The 24,273-nt window shown below is 36.9% G+C and overlaps 1 protein-coding gene across 3 annotated transcripts in view; it reads right to left on the bottom strand.

Moving 5' to 3' along the window:
* Positions 1 to 651: 651 nt before the first annotated feature.
* The window catches only part of MMUT (methylmalonyl-CoA mutase), a 41,970-nt gene continuing 18,348 nt past the window's right edge, over positions 652 to 24,273 (bottom strand). For 2 of the 3 annotated variants that reach the window (XM_052648531.1, XM_052648532.1), the window contains exons 7-13: positions 16,040 to 16,151; positions 15,255 to 15,370; positions 12,813 to 12,928; positions 11,079 to 11,210; positions 9,553 to 9,700; positions 6,864 to 7,031; positions 652 to 1,082 (exon numbers count right to left, since the gene is read on the bottom strand). In XM_052648531.1, the coding sequence (XP_052504491.1) occupies positions 954 to 1,082; positions 6,864 to 7,031; positions 9,553 to 9,700; positions 11,079 to 11,210; positions 12,813 to 12,928; positions 15,255 to 15,370; positions 16,040 to 16,151 (921 nt within the window). In that variant the 3' untranslated portion in view covers positions 652 to 953. The remainder of the gene's footprint in view (positions 1,083 to 6,863; positions 7,032 to 9,552; positions 9,701 to 11,078; positions 11,211 to 12,812; positions 12,929 to 15,254; positions 15,371 to 16,039; positions 16,152 to 24,273) is intronic. The other variant, XM_052648533.1, reaches the window with a different exon arrangement.

The following is a 24,273-nucleotide window of genomic DNA, read 5'->3' as shown; positions in this document are numbered from 1 at the left end:
CAATCACAATATATTCCTTTCATAAATATTCCTACTATTTTTTCCAATATAGGTATAATTATTTTATTTACCTGTGGATTATATCTTCTGGTGTTTAAGTCAATTAAAACTAAATTAAAGAATAGGACTAGTTAAGGCCATGGTTTTTCCAGTAGTCATGTATGGATGTGAGAGTTGGACTATAAAGAAAGCTAGGTCCTGAAGAATTGATGTTTTTGAACTGTGGTGCTGGAGAAGACTCTTGAGAGTCCCTTGGACTGCAAGGAGATCCAACCAGTCCATCCTAAAGGAGATCAGTCCTGGGTGTTCACTGGAAGGACTGATGTTGAAGTTGAAACTCCAATACTTTGGCCACTTGCTGCGAAGAGCTGACTCATTGGAAAAGACCCTGATGCTGGGAAAGATTGAAGGTGGGAGAAGGGGACGACAGAGGATAAGATGGTTGGATGGCATCATCGACTCAATGGACACGAGTTTCGGTGGACTCCAGGAGTTGGTGATGGACAGGGAGGCCTGGCATGTTGCATGCGGGTTCACGGTGTCGCAAAGAGTCAGACACGACTGAGCAACTAAACTGTACTAAACTGAAAGAACAGGCTTAGTCAGATTGCTTTAGGTATTGTTTAATTCTTAAAATAGAAAGTAAGCAGATTTATAAGAAATATTTCAAAGAAATATCACAATTGTTAAAAATAATACCTTTCTCTCCAGTTTCTGACAAAGTACTCAGCATGTATTCTAGAGAGTTTTTAAGGATAATTTTAATTTTTAAAATTAAAATTAAAGTGAAACTATACACACACACATAGCATGACAGCATTCTCATAAGTCAGGTATTTTAACGTAAAGCTTTGAGGAAAGCACATATTAGGTGCTGAATAATTTGAAGACATGGCCTCTTTGATCACTACTGAATGAATAGATTAGAAAAAAGCTAACCCCAAAACAGAAAGTTATACAGACTGTTGCTTCTTTTCCAAACACTTTTCAATATCATCAAGCACTTGAACGGCAGCTTTTGGAATTCGAGTCCCAGGACCAAACACACTGGAAACACCAACTTCAAACAGAAATTCATAATCCTGTTGAAAGAATTTATTTTATTAATAGAAGAGACAAATTTATATTTCAAGAAAGTGAAACAAAAGGACAATGAATGCTGTCCCTTCTTCTTTATCCTCAGTGCCGCAAACTTTCTCATCTGATACACTACTGGCATTTGAGGCTGAAAAAAATCCTCTATGACTGGAGCTGCCCTAACCCTAACCTTTACACTCCAAGATATTAAAAGAATAAAAGACATTCTGCCAATTTTCCAAATGCCTTAGTGTATTGTTTTTGGTGGGAAGCTGTATGGTCCACCAGCTGAGAACTTCTGGACCCTACACCATATTACCTTACCTAAATTTTTACTATTTGCCATTATTTGTGTTAAATTTAGTATCACATTATAGGTTCAGATTTACAAGGCTATTTATTTCCTTCAAGGTGCTTTGCCTGCCGCTAGTGAATGGCAGTACTTTGAATTTGGCTTCATGCTGGAATTAGATTTTCTATAAATGAAAATTGTTGTTGTTGTTCACTCAGCTGTGTCCAACTCTTTGTGACCCCATGGGCTGCAGCACGTCAGGCTTCCCTATCCTTCACTATCTCCTAGAGTTTGTTCAAATTCATGTTAACTCATTTGAAAAAAATTCTCTGTTGTTGTTGCTGCTATTTATTAGTTTGTTTTAAAGAAAGTTTAAGTGAAAAGATTCCCAGGGCACAAATACTGTTCCAGGCTTTAGACTGTTTTAACATTAGAGTATTTGGAGCTATAATATCAAGTTTAGGAGATGCTTTAAAGCTCTAATCCTCATTCACTCAGTCAGTCAGTTCAGTTCAGTCACTCGGTCATGTCCAACTCTTTGAGATCCCATGAATCGCAGCACGCCAGGCCTCCCTGTCCATCACCAGCTCCCGGAGTCTACTCAAACTCATGTCCATCGAGGCGGTGATGCCATCCAGCCACCTCATCCTCTGTCATCCCCTTCTCCTCCTGCCCCCAATCCCTCCCAGCATCAGGGTCTTTTCCATTCACTAGAGTGATCATATTTCCAGGACATCCTGGCTTGTGCTTTCTATTGCAACACCTTTTTTTCCATGAGGTTTTTTTTTTTTTTTTTTTTTTTTTTTTAGCTTTAATTGACATTAGTTTCAGGTATATAACCTAATGATTCAATATGTGTATACACTGTAAGATGATCACCATGGTAGATCTAGTTAACATCTATTACCATAAGTAAGTAAAAAAATTTTGTGTGTGCACATATGACTTTTGCTTCTCGGCCTTTTGGCTGAGATTGCAGACAGTAAAGCGTCTGTCTACGATGTGGGAGACTCGGGTTTGATCCCTGGGTTGTGAAGATTTCTTGGAGAAGGAAATGGCAATCTACTCCAGTACTATTGCCTGGAAAATCCCATGGACAGAGGAGCCTGGTAGGCTACAGTCCATGGGGTCGCAAAGAGTTGGACACGACTGAGCGACTTCACGTTCACGTTCACATATGAGTTTAGAACTTTTAAGATATCCTGAAAACTGTGCAACACTGTGAGCTCTTGGTAACTCTCTTAGTTTCTTAGTACTATGTCCTTGAGGGTTTCCCTGGTGGCTCAGTGGTAAAGAATCCCTCTGCCAATGCAGGAGACGTGGGTTCAGTCCCTGGGTTGGGAAGATCTCCTGGAAGAGGAAATGGCAACCCACTCCAGTATTCCTGCCTGAGAAATCTCATGGACGGAGGAGCCTGGAAGTCTACAGTCAAGGGGTTGCAAAAGAATCAGACATTACCTAGCAACCAAACAACAACAATGTCCTTAGTCCTTGGTCTCTAAGTTACTACCTAGTTACTTAGTTACATACTACTCTTAGTAACTTTCAAATATGCAGTACAGTACTATTACCCATGGTCACCACACTGTACATATATTCCCAGAACTTATTTATTTTATAACTGAAAGTCTGTACCTTTCGGCTCCCTTTGCTCGTTTCACCCACCCTCTACCCGCTGCTTCTAGCAACCACCAATCTGTTCTTTCACATATAAGTAAGATCATGCCCTATTTGTATTTCTCTGTCTGACTTATTTCACTTAGTATAAAGCCCTCAAGGTCCACCCATGTTGTCATAAATGGCAAAAATTTTTTTATGGCTGAATAATATTCCTCTGTGTATGTGTGTGTGTCACATTTCCTTTATTCATTCACCCACTGATGGACATTTAGGTTATTTCCATGTCTTGGCTACTGTAAATAATGCTGCTATGAACATGGGAGGGGGTGAACATATATCAAGCTAGTGTTTTTGTTTTCTTCAGATAAATATCCAGCATTAGGATTGCTGGATCATATGTAGCTCTATTTTTAACTTTTTGAAAAATCTCTGTACTGTTCACCATAGTGGCTGCAGCAATTTACATTCCCACCAACAGTGCATGAAAGCTCCCTTTTCTACATATCCTCGACAACACCTGTTATTTCTTGTCTTTTTGATGACAGCTATTCTAACAGATATGAGGTGATATCTCATTGTGGTTTTGATTTGCACATCCTTATTAATGGGTAATGTTGAGCATCTTTTCATGTACCTGTTGACCATTTGTCTTCTTTGAAAAAATGTCTATTCAGATCCTCTGCCCAGTTCTTAACTGAATTGTTTGTTTTTGCAACACCCTTTTTAGTAGTATCCATTTTTCATTCTCAAAATTGATCATGAGATGATAAATCACATGGTCATGCTAATTATCCCCCAACTACTTCTTTTCTGTCTCTGTTATTTCCTTGTAATATTCTTATAATACCATAATTCTGCAGTGGGACTTTACATGTCTTATTGCTATAAGCTCCACAATGGCAATGGTTAAATCATTTTGATTAACAGCCATACATTAGTGCTCTCTAATTTAAAAGCTAAGAGACTTTCAGCTGAATAATAACATTTTATATATTTACTGAAAACAAGTAATGAGAAAAATGCATGGGTGTTAACTGATATCATTATATTAAAAAAAGATGCCAATATTAACACACAAATGTGTCATTATAAAAAATGATCCTTTGTCTTTAAACTCAAGAGGAAAAAGCACGGCAAACACCTACAGATGTTCTGCTGCTGCTGCTGCTAAGTCACTTCAGTTGTGTCCAACTCTGTGTGACCCCATAGACGGCAGCCCACTAGGCTCCTCTGTCCATGGGATTCTCCAGTCAAGAATACTGGAGTGGGTTGCCATTTCCTTCTCTAATGCATGAAAGTGAAAAGTGAAAGGGAAGTCGCTCAGTCATGCCCGACTCTTAGCGACCCCATGGACTGCAGCCTACCAGGCTCTTCTGTCCATGGGATTTTCCAGGCAAGAGTACTGGAGTGGGGTACCATTGCCTTCTCCACAGATGTTCTAGGTAATTTAAATATCCAGAGACTTCTATGATATATACAGCTTGAAAATGTCAGCCCCTTGTATTACAGGCCTGCATTTCTTCTCAATTTTTTTTTTTTAACACCAAAAACATTTTGTATTGGGGTATAACCAATTAGGAATGTTGTGGTAGTTTCAGATGAAGAGCAAAGGGATTCAGCCATGCATATACATATATCCATTCTCTCCCAAACCCCCTACCATCCAGGCTGGCATCAGTTTGTATTTCAATGCCACTACCTTGTACTGCCTAATTATTTTGAGTCTTACATTTTAATATCATGCCTAAGAGCTTAGGTATTAATATTATGGGCTCTAAAACTGCAATACAGATAGAAGTGTTCCATAGTCAGACAGTAATAAAGAATTAAAGCCCTTTATATTCTCAAATAATAAACTATACTTATCAAAATAAGAGGCAAAGGTGCTAATAAAAATAGTTTTGTGTTGACTAATAAATAAAAATTAAATAGTCACTCAGTCATATCTGACTCTGTGACCCCATGGACTGTGCCCACCAGGCTCGTCTGTCCATGGAATTCTCCAGCCAAGAATACTAGAGTGGGTAGGCATTCTCTTCTCCAGAAATACTAGAGTGGATAGGCATTCTATTTTCCAGGGGATCTTCCCCACCCAGGGACTAAACCTGGGTCTCCTGCACTGCAGGCAGATTCTTTACCATCTGAGCCACCAGGGAACAAAACCACTTTTGTGTTGACTATACCACATTAAGCATTGCATTGTTAGAAAGAAGTAATATACAACTTGGTTGCCAGTCCATTATAACCAACCTCACAAGCTCATACATATGTATCTTCTCATTTCATAAGTAGTGTACACATTCATTATTTTATATTCTGAGTTGTAACAGAAGGAGAAAAACTGAAAACATGGGCACAAGGTCACATTTCACTGACAGATTCCTGCTATATAGTGGTGGGGGTCTTTGTACTACATACGGTCATTTACTCAGGAGCAATCTCATATACAGTTCTTGTAACTCAATATTTTTTACATTCTCAGTAAAAACACAATTTGATATTATTAAAAACTGGATTGGAAATAGACCCAGGTTATACCTTAACTATTTTAACTGATTGGTAAGGTCATATATTGGGTCGGGAACATTCCCTGGAAAAGGGATAGGCTACCCACTCCAGTATTCACAGGCTTCCCTGGTGACTCAGATGGTGAAGAAATCTACCTGCAATGCGGGAGACCTGGGTTTGATCCCTGGGTTGGGAAGATCCTGGGAAGGAGGGCATGACAACTCACTCCAGTATTCTTGCCTGGAGAACCCCCATGGACAGAGGAGTCTGGTGGGCTACAGTCCATAGGGTCACAAAGAGTCGGACATGACTAAGCAACTAAGCACACACAGCACAAGGTCACATACAGACAGCGTCCCTGTCTCCTTAATAAATTAATTAATATTACTGTTATCTAGCATCCATTTATCTTTTCCTAAGAGGATCCACATTCTTGTTCTAGAATCCACATATTCTCCATTCAGCCATAATTTTCAGGACAGGCTGATTCCATTTATGTCTGAATTAGGTGTTTTGGGCTCTCAGAAAACTATATCCCAATTGAATTAGCTTCATGAAAATGGGGGTTTTATAGGACCATGTAACTGATACAGTGCTAAGTTAGGGCAGCATTCAGGGATGGGGATATGGAGGAAATGAACAAGGTAGCAACTCTGAAACAACAGAAGCAAGTGCTGAGAGGACTGAGCAACTAAAGGACTGACTCCACTGCCAGGATGAGGGGTGTTCACTCTTTCCCTGGGGAGGGCTGATATCCTCACTGTGTGTTCACCATTCTTCTCTATTCTAGTTGTGAGACTGTATTACTTTCAGCCTGTTCCTTTTCCATCAGTGCTTACTGAATATGACAAAGACAGATCTCTAGGTGACTAATTTTAGGGAGGCAACTCTCTCATAGAAGCGTTATATAGTATTAAATTATGCATACTGAGGGCTTCCCAGGTGATGCTAGTGGTGAAGAACACGCCTGCCAACGCAGGTAGACCTAAGACACAGGTTCAATACCTAGGTCGGAAAGATTCCCTGAAGGAGGTAATGGCAACCACTCCAGTGTTCTTGCCTAGAGAATCCCATAGACAGAGGACGGACTACAGTCCATGGGGTCGCAAAGAGTTGGACACAACTGAAGCAACTTAGCATGCATGCATGCATACTGAATTACAATACAGTCTAAAGAGAAAACAACATTGACCACTTTTGTAGAATTTACTTAGTAGAAGCACTAAGAAATAATTTGGTTCTAATTTGGCTCTAACTCTGCAACACATTTTTAGAGAAAATATACAGTAAATTAAATAATTACATACAAACTACTGTTACTCAGCAGTCCCAGTACAGTACTAGAAAATGTAGGAGATGAAAATACCTGTGGCGGTATCACTCCCCCACACATGACAAGAATATCTGGCCGTCCAAGGGCGTTGAGTTCCTTGATGAGCTCAGGAACGAGGGTCTTGTGCCCAGCAGCCAGAGTGCTCACACCCACAGTGTGCACATCTGCATCCACAGCCTGCTGGGCCACCTCCCGGGGAGTCTGAACAGTTATAAATTAAAGACGCAAATCATTATTAATCCCAAAAAGTGTTTCTAAAGTGTTACAACTACTTCAGTGGACATTCCAAAATTGTCCTCATTAAAAATCTTGATGTGAATGTAACTTAATATTTTACCATTCTCAAATACCATCTCATCCAACTGTTGTAATAAACACCAGTGCTATGTCTGCTTCTAGCTCTAGCATTTATCAATTAAGTTATATCAAGATGAAGTTCCCTGCAAAATCTTTAAGATAAAGGGGAGATATAGGCAAAATATATTATCTCTTCATTATAATTTTTTAAAAAATACATCTGTTGTTTTCATTACCAACATTAACTGAGAGGTAACATGTGATAGGATCTAAAGAATTAAAGACTGAATTTAAAATGCAACATTAAAAAAGTGAATTTTAGGATTAAAAATTGAATGAGAAGACAGAAGATGGTGTGGACTACGAAGAACTAGGACCTTGTTCTCCCATGGAAATATGAAATTAACAGTAATACATGGCGCAAAATAGGGCTTCCCTGGTGGCTCAGAGAGTAAAAGAATCTGCCTGCAATGCAGGAGATGCACATTCAATCCCTGGGTCAGAAAGATCTCTTGGAGAAGGGAATGGCTACTCACTCTAGTATTGTTGCCTGGAGAATTCCATGGACAGAGGAGCCAGGCAAGCTACAGTCCATGGGGTCAAAAAGAGTCAGACACATCTGAGCGACTGACAGTCTCACTTTCACTTCATGGAGCAAAATAACAGGAAAACTGTAGAAAGTAGTTAAGGGGCTATAGCATCCAGGGAAGTGCATAAACAGAGAAGGAATGATTCAGGTGAGGCCATGTCTCTCATTTATTATCTGAGTTTACTGCTGCTGCTGCTAAGTCGCTTCAGTCGTGTCCAACTCTGTGCGACCCCATAGACGGCAGCCCACCAGGCTCCCCCGTCCCCAGGATTCTCCAGGCAAGAACACTGGAGTGGGTTGCCATTTCCTTCTCCAATGCATGAAAGTGAAACGTGAAAGGGAAGTTGCTCAGTTGTGTCTGACTCTTCGTGACCCCATGGACGGCAGCCTACCAGGCTCCTCCATCCATGGGATTTTCCAGGCAAGAGTGCTGGAGAGGGGTGCCATTGCCTTCTCCAATGTTAGTTTACTACTGGGATATAAAATTATAAAGGATGTTTTCAAACATTCAATTATGAATTAACAAAGATCATATCTCCTCTGTTATGAGTTCATGACACTGCTTAGATAATATACATGAATTTAAATCATTTCATATTAAAAAATAGTACCTACACGTCTCTAATGGTACATATAATGTAAATCAAGACAATTGGGAAGGATAAGGCCATCTGAGAAACCACTGCGTAATTATAAGCAGAAAAAATACTATAAATTTGTGAATTTTCTTGGAGTTTGGCAAGATTTTAAGACTCATAATTTTAGTGCAAAAACAAAGGATTCATAGTCATTAATGGAACTACATTTAAGAAGATCCTGAGGAAAGTCATATAACATATTGGTAAAACCTTGAGTCTGCAAAAAATATTAACATGAAATTAAAACCGTTTAAAATTGTGCATATTCTTGCTATTGATTTCTTAAAGGCATTTAATTTAAGCATGATTTGTTATTCATATCATCCATGCTACCAAAATTTATTAGATTAAAACTCCAGTTGAATAATTCAGTTCCATGCCTTATGTTTATATAAGTCAAAGTGGAAATTATCAAATGTTGCGATTTTAAAAACATTAAATTGATTATTTTTATTAAATCAGTCATCAGAGTACTACATGATTGTACCTTCAGCCACAGATAACTATTTTTTTTAATGATGCAGAATTATGGTAACAAAGCTGATGCTACTAAAAGACATATTAAACTTTTAGAGATGGTATTTAATGGGCAAATTAACTTTCAGTTATTGCTAAGATTCCTTTAGGTTCCAATTTTTTTTAATTTTTCGAACAATTTTTTAAAATTCTTTTTATTTTATGAAAAAAATGTTTCCCAAAAGCTAACCACTAAATATTTGCATTATATTTGATCACTATTTAAAATAAGCAAACAAACTAAAGCAAAGGGATAGCAAAGTGTGAGTAAGAAAGTAGAATGGAAAAGTATTCAACTTAGAAGACTGAAAGCAAACTAAATACATTGTATACAATTTATTTAATCTTAAATATATTTGAGATTCTTAATAAAACTCACCTTAAACGTATGAGACTCTAAACACATTTACATATTTATCTACCAATACAGTTTAAGAACACATACCCAGAAGTCTGGGCTAACTCTTTATCATAAGAATTTTCTCTAGCTTTTCTGAGCAATATCTTAAAATCCCAAATGGGAAAACTCTAATGGGAGACTCTATAAAGGCTGGGCCTCTTGAGTAAGGTGTACTTCTTTCCCAGTAAAAATTCAATGAATACTCTTTAGTCTTCATTTCAGTTGACCTATCTGCAGCATATAACAACAGGACTTGAAATTCCTCCCAACAGTTTTCAATACCTGAAAAAGAGGACCAATATCCACATCAAAACCAAGATCAGCAAATCCTGTAGCAATAACTTTTGCTCCTCTGTCATGTCCATCTTGTCCCATTTTTGCCACAAGAAGACGAGGCCTGCGACCTTCACGTTCCATGAACTTCTCAACCCTAAGGAACATTTTAAAATATATTTTAAGGCTTAAGAGTCCTAAAAAAAAAGAAAAGACAGTTTAGTGTTAGCAGGTGAAATAAATCTAGAAATAAACCTTCAGGACAGGAAGTCAGTAAAGAAATAACATCACAGACCTTCAAGATTATGATGTTGTAGAAGAGTTATATTTAAGGGGCTAGCAAATAAAAATGAGAATAAAGGCATTAGATACCAAAAATAAAACAAAATAAAATATAACAGTTATATAATAATTGCCCAAAGTTAAGATATAAAACTATAATTTACTTGCAGCAAATCTTTCAAATTTATATAAAAACACCTAATCTGTTTATTCATATTTTATTAGTATCTTTGTTTTACATCAAGAACTCAATTAAAGCCTGAATATGTTTACCATCTCCTACCCTGGAAGAAAATTTGAAAGACTGTAAGCCTGTAACACTGAGAACATCACAGTGAAGCAAGATGAGAAAACAACAACTTTACAACTTCTTAAGACAGTCTCCATAGTACAATATGCAGAAATAGTAAAATATTAACTAAAAAATGCCTTCAGAATTATTTGTATATATACTTGACTCACTAGCTGTTCTGGACTGTCCGTATCTCACTTACCATTCACAAGTGTGAACTCCTCCAAGTGGCCTCAATGTGATATCTTATGATAATGTATAATCAAAATAGTTTCTTGCTTAAGTCAATAAATGTACGCCCCAAATGAAAAAGCACTGAGAAACAAATTTGCTTTTGTTAAAAGAAAAAAACATGTGCCATTTTGATGACTTTCACCTTGGTTGTTTTGATATTTATCTCATATATGAGTAGTGATATAATTGTGGAAAATTTATTACAGAGGTTGAGAAAACCAATCATCAGGAAGGTACTACTCACACTACAGAAACATGATCAATTTATATTAATTCATATTTCACTTACTATCACTTACTATCAGTGTCACTTACTATCAGTTCAGTAATGACTGCTTTTAACTTATTCATAGATGGCAACCAAATGTTTACTTTCAAATAGGAAAAAAAGATTTTATAATTGTGTGAGTGATTAAACAATGTAAATAAAATTTAAGCTAATATAAAAGTGTACCATTTAAGGAGATTGAAATCTAAGTCCCTGGAGGATGTGAAGCAATATCAACATTAGTTAAACAAACATTTGCTTTAAATGAGAAACTCCTAAAGGGGACTATGGTCAAAGTTCAAAATATTATTATAGTGAAACTACAGATTAAGGAGGAAAGTTTAAGTCAAATATCAATATTTTCCAGTTGTATGTGAGAAAATTAAGCCCATAGCAGATACATAAGGATTGTGTTAACAGAAAAGATGACATTCTGGTTTAAGAAATCTTACACATTACCTTTTGATAGCAAATGCTATCTCTTTACTTTCTCCAAATTCCTGGCGGTAGGCTCCACTCACCATACGATCATTAGCTTTATGTTCACCAAATACCTTTTTCATGGCATCTGTGATTTCTCCAACCGTACATCTAAAATATTAAATGGAGGTTCTGATAATATCACTATTTTGGATATAATATTTATCTTAATAGTCAATATACTTAGACATATTTTATTACCTCTGTCAAAAATAGGCTGTCAAAAACCTAAATCTGAATGTTCTTTACTGTATTCACGACTGCATCTTTCCTCAGAATAATTATGAAAAAAAATACTCTGGATGCCTTTATACAATGTGATCTCTTTTTACCATTTGTCGACTGAAAAATGACTGAATAACCTAAAAACTACTAAGACAAGTATCTAAAGATTACTGAGCAATTCACTGCTTAGCAATATAAATGGGCAAACAGCAATATTCCCAGTAAGATTTTTTTGATAAAAAGTAAATCTTTTATTAATAGCATATTACATTTTTGTTTATTAATTCATTCAACATGTACTGAGTACCTAATATGGGGCAAGAACTGGTAAGTGCTAGAGATATAGTGATAAATAAAACCAAAACAAAAAAACAAACAAACCAAAAAACCTACTCTTGCAGAGCATATCATCTAGTCAGAGTATACACAGTACACTAACAAACAAATTAATTTCATATGGTAATAAGTACTATGAAGACATTAAAATAGGCAAAACAGAATGAGGTGCTTGGGAAAGCTGTTTTAAAGCAGCTGAAGACATGAAGATACAGCTTTTGAACTAAGATCGAAATGATGAGAAAGAGAAACTCAAGGGAACTTAAGAGAGAAAAGTGTTTAAAAAAGGAAATGCCAAATGCAATGACTCTGAGAAGTAGGAAAACATATTTTATGTGCTAAAAATAGAAAGAAGGAAATTGGGGACATTAACAAAGGAAGCAGGATAAGACAAGGTCAGAGAAGTAGGCAAGAGTTACATTCAGCTGTCTTACAAGCCATAGTAAGATTAGGTTTTAATTTAAAAGAAATGGGAGACCACTGAAGGATTTTAAGCAGATAAGTCATCTTATTTCTTTTAAGAAATTAAAACTGGAAAACAAACAAAAAAGTAACATACTATTCATTCTATCCCTTAAGCAGCTGAAACAACTTAAAAGTTCATTATATTAATTATATTAAGCAATAAACAATAAAAGCAAAACCAATTTCTTTAGTGACATTATCATATATTGGGAGAAAAGATTTTGCGGGTTACTTGCTTTTCTGCATGTTCTGTAAGGCAAAGGACTAACTGCCTTTATTCTAGACTATTTTTTCAAAGATGTCTACGTAGTACACAGCTCAGGAAGAAAGAGATACTGTCCACCTTTGACAAAAGGCAGGTTTGCTTACTGTGAGCATAATAATGTCTTCCTATACTTGAAAGAACATCAAATTTGAACCCGTAAATCAGTGACATTACAAGAGCTTCAAATGTCCTGAGCCATAGGGAAATACAGCTATTAATACACTCCATGCAAAATGGATGAATGTTTTTAAAGCACAGATATTTAAAAAAAAAAAAAAAGAATCAATTTTATTTTGGTTTCCAATTATTTTCTTTTAGGTTCACATGGTTTATAGAATCAATCGCTTATTTAAGACTGATTCTGAAAAGCTCAACTGGTCAACTTTTAGAATTTGAAAACTTCAAACTTACATATCCTTTACCTTGCTCGAGTTGCATCTACAGCAAGAGCGAGAATATTCCCATCTCCACTGGCAGCACATGCAGTCAGAGCATCGAGACACCGTTCAGCCAAAGCCTGATCCCTAGTGGATTTGACCTTACAGAAACAGGTAAGGAAAGGGACAGTTTGTGTGATTAGAAAATAAAAATAGAGATCAGATTATGCATACATATATAAATACACACACACATAGATACACATATATATACACACACGTTTTGTATGGAAACTGTTCCAAAATCCTAACTTTAAAAGCAAAAGAAAAAAAAAAGAGAGAGAGACAACATATATCCTACATTTGGTATTTTGTTCATTTATTCACTCCCTCAACATTTAAAAACTTCCTAAAAATGGTGATTGCAGCCATGAAATTAAAAGACACTTACTCCTTAGAAGAAAAGTTATGACCAACCTAGACAGCATATTCAAAAGCAGAGACATTACTTTGCTGACTAAGGTCTGTCTAGTCAAGGCTATGGTTTTTCCTGTGGTCACGTATGGATGTGAGAGTTGGATTGTGAAGAAGGCTGAGCGCCGAAGAATTGATGCTTTTGAACTGTGATGTTGAAGACTCTTGAGAGTCCCTTGGACTGCAAGGAGATCCAACCAGTCCATTTTGAAGATCAGCCCTGGGATTTCTTTGGAAGGAATGATGCTGAAGCTGAAACTCCAGTACTTTGGCCACCTCATGTGAAGAGTTGACTCATTGGAAAAGACTCTGAGGCTGGGAGGGGTTGGGGACAGGAGGAGAAGGGGACAACAGAGGATGAGATGGCTGGATGGCATCACTGACTCGATGGACATGAGTCTGAGTGAACTCCGGGAGTTGGTGATGGACAGGGAGGCCTGGCGTGCTGCAATTCATGGGGTCACAAAGAGTCAGAAACGACTGAGTGACTGAACTGAACTGAACTGAAAGTAATGCCAAATTCTATATAACACTGATCATTCAGAAATAAGCAAGGCAATAATAAATAATAGTGCTGACCCTCCCAAGTACTTAAGAGATCAAACTTGGAAATATCTTAGTTATATAATACTTTATTAGTTATATAATACTTTATTAGTTATATAATACTTTATTAGCTCTGGACCCAAATACATACCTAAACAAAGCTACCTAAAGTTCAACTTTTTACAAGTTTTCACCTCTGTATGAGTCTAAAATATGATACTGCTTAAATGCCACTAAAATTTTATCATATTTATAAGCAGAGGGGGATTAGGAAATTTATATTAAAGGCAAAGAACAAACCACATCCATTATCATTACTGAATTTCTCACTCTTATCTAAAAATAAGTTATATTATCATTTATGTTAACTGCATGCCCTTAAGCTATAAGTTTAAGAAAGTTTAATTATAAGAGAGGAAACAAGGAGTTTTCCAAATATAATAAATATTGAGACTTTTGTAGTCACTGCAAATATAATTCTACATCCTAAATAAAACTCTTTTTAAAAAAGGCAAAATGTGGGAGAGGAACAATTAACTCCTGAATGAGGGTGTAAAAAGAAATAATATCATTAAACATCTGCCATTAACTCTAATAGAAAAACAAATGGAAGATGAATGTTGTGCATATAGTCTAACTGGACAAAGTCTATTAGATTATTAAAAGAATACTTAAACTGAGGGGAGGAAAGTCCTATCTTAATCACAAGGATAGTAAACAGAGAAAATAATCAAGGAACTTCAACTTTCCTGCCTTAGAAATAGCAGTAATTACTAAAGCCAGAGATTATGAGACAAAGTAGCTTCATATAATAGAAATATATAGGTTACAACAATAAGAATTAATATGTTTTATCTATTTTATTTTAGTACTTTGTATACTTTGGTTCATCTCAGTAAGAAACTGGAAATAAAAAATTATACCAGTACTCTAGTTCCAATCAAAATAAATATCTTTCTTTCTAAATTATATCTTACTGAAACACTATTCAAATATATTTGAATGTTTTTTAAAAAAATGAAAGCAAATAATTCTTTCATAGTAGTATCAGGAACACAAAAATAAATTACAGTGACAAGACCTGGGTTTAAATATGGACTCTGAATTTAATCTTGTTTTTAACTTTGAGCTGTATAACCATCTAAGCCTTACTTCAAATCAATAAATTATTGATTTATTATTATTATGGAGCAGTTTTTAATAAGAACATACAAGTTTTACAGAGGCAGATATTATGATTAAAAAGGTGAATGTTTAATATCAACAGACTTAGATCTGAGTCTTGCTTAATTATTTATCCTGATCAAGTTTCTCAATCTCCCTTATCTTTAGTTTCTTTATCTCTAAAATGTTGGGAAATAACACACACCTCACATGGTGGTTGTAACAACAGAGCAGGACATCTGAGGGCTTGGACAGTGCCCCGCATACCAAACAAACCACTCAAAATACGACAGCTGGTATTACCTTCTTAAGTTTTTCAATCTGCTTATTACGCACGGAAGTATTATCAATTGCCAAAACATCCACAGATTCTTCTTTTTCCAACTGGTACTTATTTACTCCAACAATTACTTCAGAACCTGTCAATTTCCCAGAGGAAAATAATATGTAGATTCTATTCACAAATAATTGTCTAACAGTAATGCTCTGATCACCACATACTTTTCTTATAAGTTTGATATTTTTAAGTAGTATTTTTAACTCTTAATAGACATCAATAAAGAATAGCAAATACCAATATGGATTAGGGGTAGAAGGGGAAAAGACAAGTATATATCAGAATATCTGTAAGGGAGGGCTTTTATTATTCTCTCAAACTTTCCCAGAGCTTCTGATAAACTCTCTTCTAACACTACAAAATTAAGACAGTAGTAGCAGCTACCATCTAAGATTTATTAGGGTAGAAGATAAATGTGCAAGAGCTTTTCTAGTAGTTTAATTCCCTTACAGCCAACCACTTTTCAACAACAACAACAACAACAAAAAACCTTTAAAATTTATAAACAATAAACTAGAATTACAAACTCTGCTTTATAATGCCTCCAAATATACTTTATACATGTTTTCCCATGTGTATCCAGGCATGCAAAAATACAACACAGAGATAGATACATACAGATTCATGAGAAACATTTTATCTAAGTTTCACTTATCCATAACTTTTGTTCTATTAACTCTATGTGCTATCTTCAAATATAAATTAATATTTGTTTTTAAATACTTCATTTCACTTTTCTACTTTGTCTTACCAGAATCTATTCTAGCTTGTCTTCGCGCAGCACATTCTTCAATTCGAAGCTTAGGTATTCCCTCTGCTACAGCTTTGGCCATTCCACCCATCTCTTCAATTTCATTAATGAGCTAATAAGAAAAATACATTACTAGAAGAAAACTAGAAGAAAATGTGAAAATATTTTAATAAATAGTACAAACATGTTATGCTATGTAAATACTAAAGTTAATAAAATTATAAATTATTTTAGTGATAAATTTAATGTTTCTTGAGAAAAGAAGTTAACAAGGGCATTGATTAGAAATTCTGCAGAGATAACAATACTGTTTGATAGGTGGCTCAGACGGCAGAGAGTCTGTCTACAATGTGGGAGGCCTGGGTTCAATCCTGGGGTCAGGAAGATTCCCTGGAGAAGGAAATGGCAATCCACTCCAGCACTCTTGCCTAGAAAATCCCATGGATGGAGTAGCCTGGTGCAGGCTACTCCGTCCATGGTGTCTCAAAGAGTCGGACATGACTGAGCAACTTCACTTCACAAGAGCGTAGATCTTAAAATCTCTCATCACAAGCAAAACTATCTGTAACTACGTGTAGTAATGGATGTTAACCAAACTTATTCAGATAATTCTTTAACAATATATGCAAATATTAAATCCTTACACTGTACACTTTAACACAATGTAAATATGCAAATTACATCAATTAGAAAGGACCTTCTGTGTTTAAAATCATTTAAAAAGACAACAGAAGGGGAGAGAGGACCCAAGATGGCGGAGGAATAGGACGGGGAGGCCACTTGCTCCCCCACAAATTCATCAAAAGATCACCTGAATGCTGAACAACTTCCACAAAACAACTTCTGAATGCTGGCGGAGGACACCAGGCACCCAGAAAGGCAGCCCATTCTCTTCTAAAGGAGGTAGGACAAAATATAAAGGACAAAAAGTGAGACAAGAGTTAGGGACGGAGACCTATCCTGGGGAGGTGGCGTGAAGGAGAAATTTCCAAACAGTAAGAAACTCTCTCACAGGCAGGTCCGTGGGGAGTTTTGGAGTCTCAGAGGGCAACATAACAGGGAGAAGAAAAAAAAAACAAAAAACCCACAGAATACACACCTAACCACAACTGCCAGTAGAGAAGTAGCCCAGACACTTGGATCTGCCACCAGCAAGCAGGGGCTGGACAGGGAGGCATGGGCTGCATAATTGGTGCTTAGGTTAAGGACCGGGCATGAATGCCCTGAGGACAATCTGAGGGAGCTAACATGAGATAGCAACCCAAACTGTGGGATCCCCAGAAAGGAAAAAAAAGGAGAACTTTACTGCAAAAGGCTCTAATGTGAAGACTGGCCCATTCACACAGCAAAGGATTGAGCGAATACCAAAGGATAGCTAGTCGGCTGCATACAGGCCCCTAGCCCCCACCGGAGGCAGAAAGGCATGTGACAGCCTGAACCAGAAGGCAAGGGGCTGCTGCAATCTTGCCCCAGAGACCGGCATCCTCCACCAAACTGTGAGCAGGTTCCCAGCTGCTAACCACGTCTTCCTGGGATCCTGGACAGTTGACATCTGCCAGGAGGGACACAGCCTGAGATCAGCTCCCCAAGGGAGACACACAGCACACCTGAGATAATGCTCTCGTGGCACACCCAGGAAACCAAGCAGCCAAGACCAGGGAGATGATTAAGATGCACGGCCCACCTGGGACAGTGCACTCGCTAAGCACCTGGTTGCCTGAGCTGCTGAGACCTGGGAAGGGCACAAAACGCATGCCCAACAAAGTCTGTGCACTTGCAGAGTACCCCAGAACCTGAGCGATTTAGACCTGGGAAGCACACACTGCCTTGAGCTGGAGCAAACCCAGTGTGGTCCATACACACCAAGCACTCCCCACACATGCCAGCAATGTTTGTTTGCAGTATCCCTCCTTCCCCATAACACAACTGAACAAGTGAGCCTAAACAAGTGACCACCTTTGCACCCTTGTGTCAGGATGGAATTTAGACACTGAAGAAACTTGCAAACAGAGGAAGCCAAAATAAGCAAGAGGGAACCATTCTGGAAGTGACAGGTAAAACAGATTAAAACCCTGTAGTTAACACTGACTAAGCATTGGAGGGGGCCTATAGAACTTGAGAACAAGTACAAGCTGGAACAAGGAACTATCTGAAACTGAACTGACCCCACACTGCTCACAACAGCTCCAAAGAAATCCCTAGATATATATTTTACTATGATCACTTTTTAATTTTTTAAATTATTACTCCTTTAATTTTCATTCTTATAAACTATAATTACCTTGCAAAAAAATAGACTCTATTTTTAAAGCAAGTTTCATATATATATATATATTTTATAATTTTTATGACTGGTTTTGTTTTGTTATCTTTAATATGTATTTTTGAGAATCTAACCTCTACTCTAGATTTTTAATCTTTGCTTTTTGGTATTTGTTATCAATTTTGTACCTTTAAGAATCTAATCTTCAGTACCCACTTTCATTTAGGGGTGTGATTACTGGCTTGATTGCTCTCTCCCCTTTTAACTCTATCTTTTCTCCCCCAGGTCACCTCCATCTCCTCCCTTCCCCTTCTCTTCTCTACTTAACTCCGTGAATCTCTCTGGGTGTTCTGGGCTATGGAGAACACTTAGGGAACTGCTTACTGGCTAGACTGGTCTCTCTCCATTTGACTCCCCCTCTTCTCCTCCTGGTCACCTCTATCTCCTTCCTCCCTCTTCTCTTCTCCATGTAACTCTGTGAATCTCTCTGGGTGTCCCTCACTGTAGAGAATTGTTTCACCATCAACATAGATGTTTTATGATCGAGGAAGTTTTATCATGTGCTGTATGGATAGAGACATCTTGAGGCTACTGTAAGAATAAGACTGAAAGCCAGAGGCAGGAGGCTTAAATCCAAAACTAAGAACATCAGAGAACTCCTGACTCCAGGGAATACTAATAGACAAGAACTCACCCAAAAACCTCCATACCTACACTGAAACCAAACTCCACCCAAGAGCCAACAATTCCAGAGCAAGACATACCACACTAATTCTCCAACAATGCAGGAACATAGCCCTGAGCATTAATATACAGGCTGCCCAAAGTCACACCAAACCCATAGACACTCCAAAACTCACTACTGGACACTTCATTTCACTTCAGAGAGAAGAGATCTAGCTCCACCCACCAGAACACAGACACAAGCTCCCCTAACCAAGAAACCTTGACAAGCCATTGGTTCAACCCCACCCACAGGGAGCAGGCTCCACAATAAAAAGGAACCACACACTTCCAGCCTACAGAAAGGGCACCACAAACACAGCAATCTAAACGAAATGAAAAGGCAGAGAAATATTCAGCAGGTAAAGGAACATGATAAATGCCCACCAAACCAAACCAAAGAAAAGACAGGGAGTCTACCTTAAAAATAATTCAGAATAATGATAGTAAAGATGATGCAAAATCTTGAAAAGAAAATGGAGTTAAAGAGAAATAGACTAGAAACAAGGATTGAGAAGATGCAAGAAATGTTTAACAAGGACCTAGAAGAAATAAAAGAAGAGTCGATTGATTAGGAATAATGCAGTAACTGAGATCAAAAGCAGTCTGGAGGGAACTAACAGTAGAATAACGGAGGCAGAAGATAGGATAAGTGAGGTGGAAGATACAATGTTGGAAATAAATGAAGGAGAGAGGAAAAAAGAAAAAAGAATTAAAAGAAGTGAGGACAACCTCAGAGACCTCTGGGACAATATTAAATGCCCCAATATTCGAACCATAGGAGTCCCAGAAGAAATAGACAAAAAGAAAGGGTATGAGAAAATACTTGAGGAGATAATAGTTGAAAATGTCCCTAAAATGGTGAAGGAAATAGCCACCTAAGTTCAAGAAACCCATAGAGTCCCAAAAAGGATAAACCCAAGGTGAAACACCCCAAGACATACATTAATCAAACTAACAAAGATCAAACAGAAAGAGCAAATATTAAAAGCAGCAAAGGAAGAGCACAATAACTCACAAGGGGATCCCATAAGGATAACAGCTGACCTCTCAATAGAAAGTCTTCAGGCCATAAGGGAATGGCAGGACATATTTAAAGTGATGAAAGAGCAAAACCTACGACCCAGATTACTATACCCAGCAAGGATCTCATTCAAATATAAAGGAGAAATCAAAAGCTTTACAGACAAGCAAAAGCTGAGAGAATTCAGCACCACCAAACCAGCTCTTCAACAAATGCTAAAGGACCTTCTCTAGACAGAAAACACAGAAAAGGTTTATAAACTCAAACCCAAAACAACAAAGTAAATGGCAATGGGATCTACTTATCAATAATTACCTTTAATGTAAATGGCTTTAATGCCCCAACCAAAAGACAAAGACTGGCTGAATGGATACAAAAACAAAACCCCTATATATGCTGTCTACAAGAGACCCACCTGAAACCAACGGACACATACAGATTGAAAGGGAAGGGCTGGAAAAAGATATTTCATGCAAATGGAGACCAAAAGAAAGCAGGAGTAGCAATACTCATATCAGATAAAACAGCCTTTGAAATAAAGGCCATGAAAAGAAGGACACTACATAATGATCAAAGGATCAATCCAAGAAGACATAACAATTATAAATATATATGCATCCAACGTAAGAGCAACTCAATATGTAAGGCAAATGTTAACAAGTATGAAAGGGGAAATTAACAGTAACACAATAATAATGGGAGACAATATCCCACTCACACCTAAGGATAGATCAACCAAACATAAAATTAGCAAGGAAACATAAACTTTAAATGATACAATGGGCCAGTTAGACCTAATTGATATTTATGGGACATTTCACCTCAAAACAATGAATTTCACCTTTTTCTCTAGCACACACAAAACATTCTCCAGTATAGATCACATCCTGGCCTATAAATCTAGCCTTGGTAAATTCAAAAAAATTGAAATCATTTCAAGCATCTTTTCTGATCACAATGTGGTAAGATTAGATGTCAACTACAGGAAAAAAAAAAAACTATTAAAAATACAAACATATGGAAGCTAAACAACATGCTTCTGAATAACCAACAAATCACGGAAGAAATCACAAAGGAAATCAAAATATGCATAGAAACAAACAAAAATGAAAACACAGCAACCCAAAACCTATGGGATTCAGTAAAAGCAATGCTAAGAGAAAGGTCTGTAGCAATACAAGCTTACTTCAGGAAACAAGAGAAAAATCAAATAAATAACCTAAACTTACACCTTCTAGAAAAAGAAGAAATGAAGAACCCCAGGGTTAGTAGAAGGAAAGAAATAATAAAAATTAGAGCAGCAATAAATGAAAAAGAAACAAAGGAGGCTTTAGCAAAAATCAACAAAACTAAAAGCTGGTTCTTTGAGAAGATAAATAAAATGACAAACCATTAGCCAGACTCATCAAGAATAAAAGGGAGAAGAATCAAATCAACAAAATTGGAAATGAAAATGGAGAAATCACAACAGACAACACAGAAATACAAAGGACCCTAAGAGACTACTATCAGCAACTAAATGCCAACAAAATGGACAACTTGGAAGAAATGGACGAATTCTTAGAAAAGTGTAACTTTCCAAAACTGAACTAGGAAGAAATAGAAAATCTTAACAGATCCATCACAAGCATGGAAATTGAAACTAATCAAAAATCTTCCAACAAACAAAAGCCCAGAACCAGATGGCTTCACAGGTGAATTCTACCAAAAATTTAGAGAAGTGCTAACACCCATCCTACTCAAACTCTTCCAGAAAATTGCAGAGAAAGATAAACTCCCAAACTCATTCTGTGAGGCCACGATCACCCTAGTTCCAAAACCAGAAAAGATGCCACAAAAAAAGAAAACTACAGGCCAATATCACTGATAGATGCAAAAATCCTCAACAAAATTCTAGCAAACAGAATCCAACAACATATTTAAAAGATCATGCATTATGACCAAGTAGGCTTTATCCCAGGGATGCGAGGTTTCTTCAATATTTGCAAATCAATCAATGTGATATACCACATTAACAAATTGAAAGGTAAAAACCATATGATTATCTCAATAGATGCAGAGAAAGTCTTTGACAAAATTCAACACCCATTTATGATAAAAACTCTTCAGAAAGGCACAGAAGGAACATGCCTCAACATAATAAAAGCCATATATGATAAAACCACAGCAAATATTATCCTCAATGGCAAAAAATTGAAATGGCATTTCCCCTAAAGTCAGGAACAAGACAAGGGTGCCCACTCTCACTACTATTCAACATAGTTTTGGAAGTCCTAGCTACAGCAATCAGAGAAGAAAAAGAAATAAAAGGAATCCAGATGGAAAAAAAAAAAAAGAAGTAAAACTCTCACTGTTTGCAGATGACATGATCCTCTACATAGAAAACCCTAAAGGCACCACCAGAAAATTACTAGAGATAATCAATGAATACAGTAAAGTTTCAGAACACGAAATTAATACACAGAAATCCCTTGCACTCCTATACACTAACAATGAGAAAACCGAAAGAGAAATTAAGGAAACAATCCCATTCACCATTGCAATAAAAAGAATAAAATACTTAGGAATAAACCTACCTAAAGAAACAAACGACCTATATATAAAAAACTATAAAACGCTGGTGAAAGAAATCAAAGATGACACAAATAGATGGAGAAATATACCATGTTTATGGATCAGAAGAATCAACATAATGAAAATGAGTATACTACCCAAAGCAATCTATAGATTAGTGCAATCCCTGTCAAACTACCAATGGTATTTTTCACAGAGCTAGAACAAATAATTTCACAATTTGTAAGGAAATACAAAAAAAATCTCAAATAGCCAAAGCAATCTTGAGAAAGAAGAATGAAACTGGAGGAATCAACCTGCCTGACTTCAGGCTATACTACAAAGCAACAGTCATCAAGACAGTATGGTACTGGCACAAAGACAGAAATATAGACCCATGGAACAAAATAGAAAGCCCAGAGATAAATCCATGCTCTATGGAGAAGGAAATGGCAACCCACTCCAGTGTTCTTGCCTGGAGAATCCCAGGGACAGGGGAGCATGGTAAGCTGCCGTCTATGGGGTCGCACAGAGTCGGACACGACTGAAGTGACTTAGCAGGATGGACACCTTATCTTTGACAAAGGAGGCAAAGACATACAATGGAGAAAAGATAATCTCTTTAACAAGTGGTGCTGGGAAAACTGGTCAACCACCTGTAAAAGAATGAAACTAGAACACTTTCTAACACCATACACAAAAATTAACTCAAAATGGATTAAAGACCTAAATGTAAGACCAGAAACTATAAAACTCCTAGAGGAAAACAGGCAAAACACTCTCTGACATAAATCACAGGAAGATCCTCTATGACGCATGCCCCAGAGTAATGGAAATAAAAGCAAAAATAAACAAATGAGACCTAATTAAACTTAAAAGCTTTTGCACTTTTGAAGGAAAACTGAAGAAAAATGAAGGAAACTATAAGCAAGGTGAAAAGACAGCCTTCTAAATGGGAGAAAATAATAGCAAATGAAGCAACTGACAAAGAACTAATTGTAAAAATACACAAGCAGCTCATGCAGCTCAATGCCAGAAAAATAAATGACTCAATCAAAATATGGGTCAAAAAACTAAAGATATTTTTCCAAAGAAGACATATAGATGGCTAACAAACACATGAAAAGATGCTCAATATCACTCATTTTCACAGAAATGCAAATCAAAGCCAAAATGAGGTACCATCTCATGCCAGTCAGCAATGGCTATCAAAGTCTATAAACACTGGAGAGGGTGTGGAGAAAAGGGGAACCCTCTTATACTGTTGGTAAAAATGCAAACTAGTACAGCCACTATGGAGAACAGCATGGAGATTTCTTAAAAAACTGGAAACAGAACTGCCATACAACCCAGCAATCCCACTGCTGGGTATACACATCGAAGAAACCAGAATTGAAAGAGACACATGTACCCCAATGTTCATCGCAGCAATGTTTACAATAGCTAGGACACGGAAGCAACCTAGATGTCCATCGGCAGCCAAATGGGTAAGAAATCTGCGGTACGTATACACAATGGAATATTACGCAGCTATTAAAAAAGAATGCATTTGAATCAGTTTTAATGAGATGGATGAAACTGGAGCCTATTATACAGACTGAAGTAAGTCAGAAAGAAAAACACCAATACAGTATATTAATGCATATATATATGATATTTAGAAAGATGGTA

This window comes from Budorcas taxicolor, chromosome 11, assembly GCF_023091745.1.
Source record: "Budorcas taxicolor isolate Tak-1 chromosome 11, Takin1.1, whole genome shotgun sequence".
NCBI classification, from domain to species: Eukaryota; Metazoa; Chordata; class Mammalia; order Artiodactyla; family Bovidae; genus Budorcas; species Budorcas taxicolor.
Note: the sequence above shows the minus strand (reverse complement) of the source record. Positions and strands in the feature narration are given on the sequence as shown.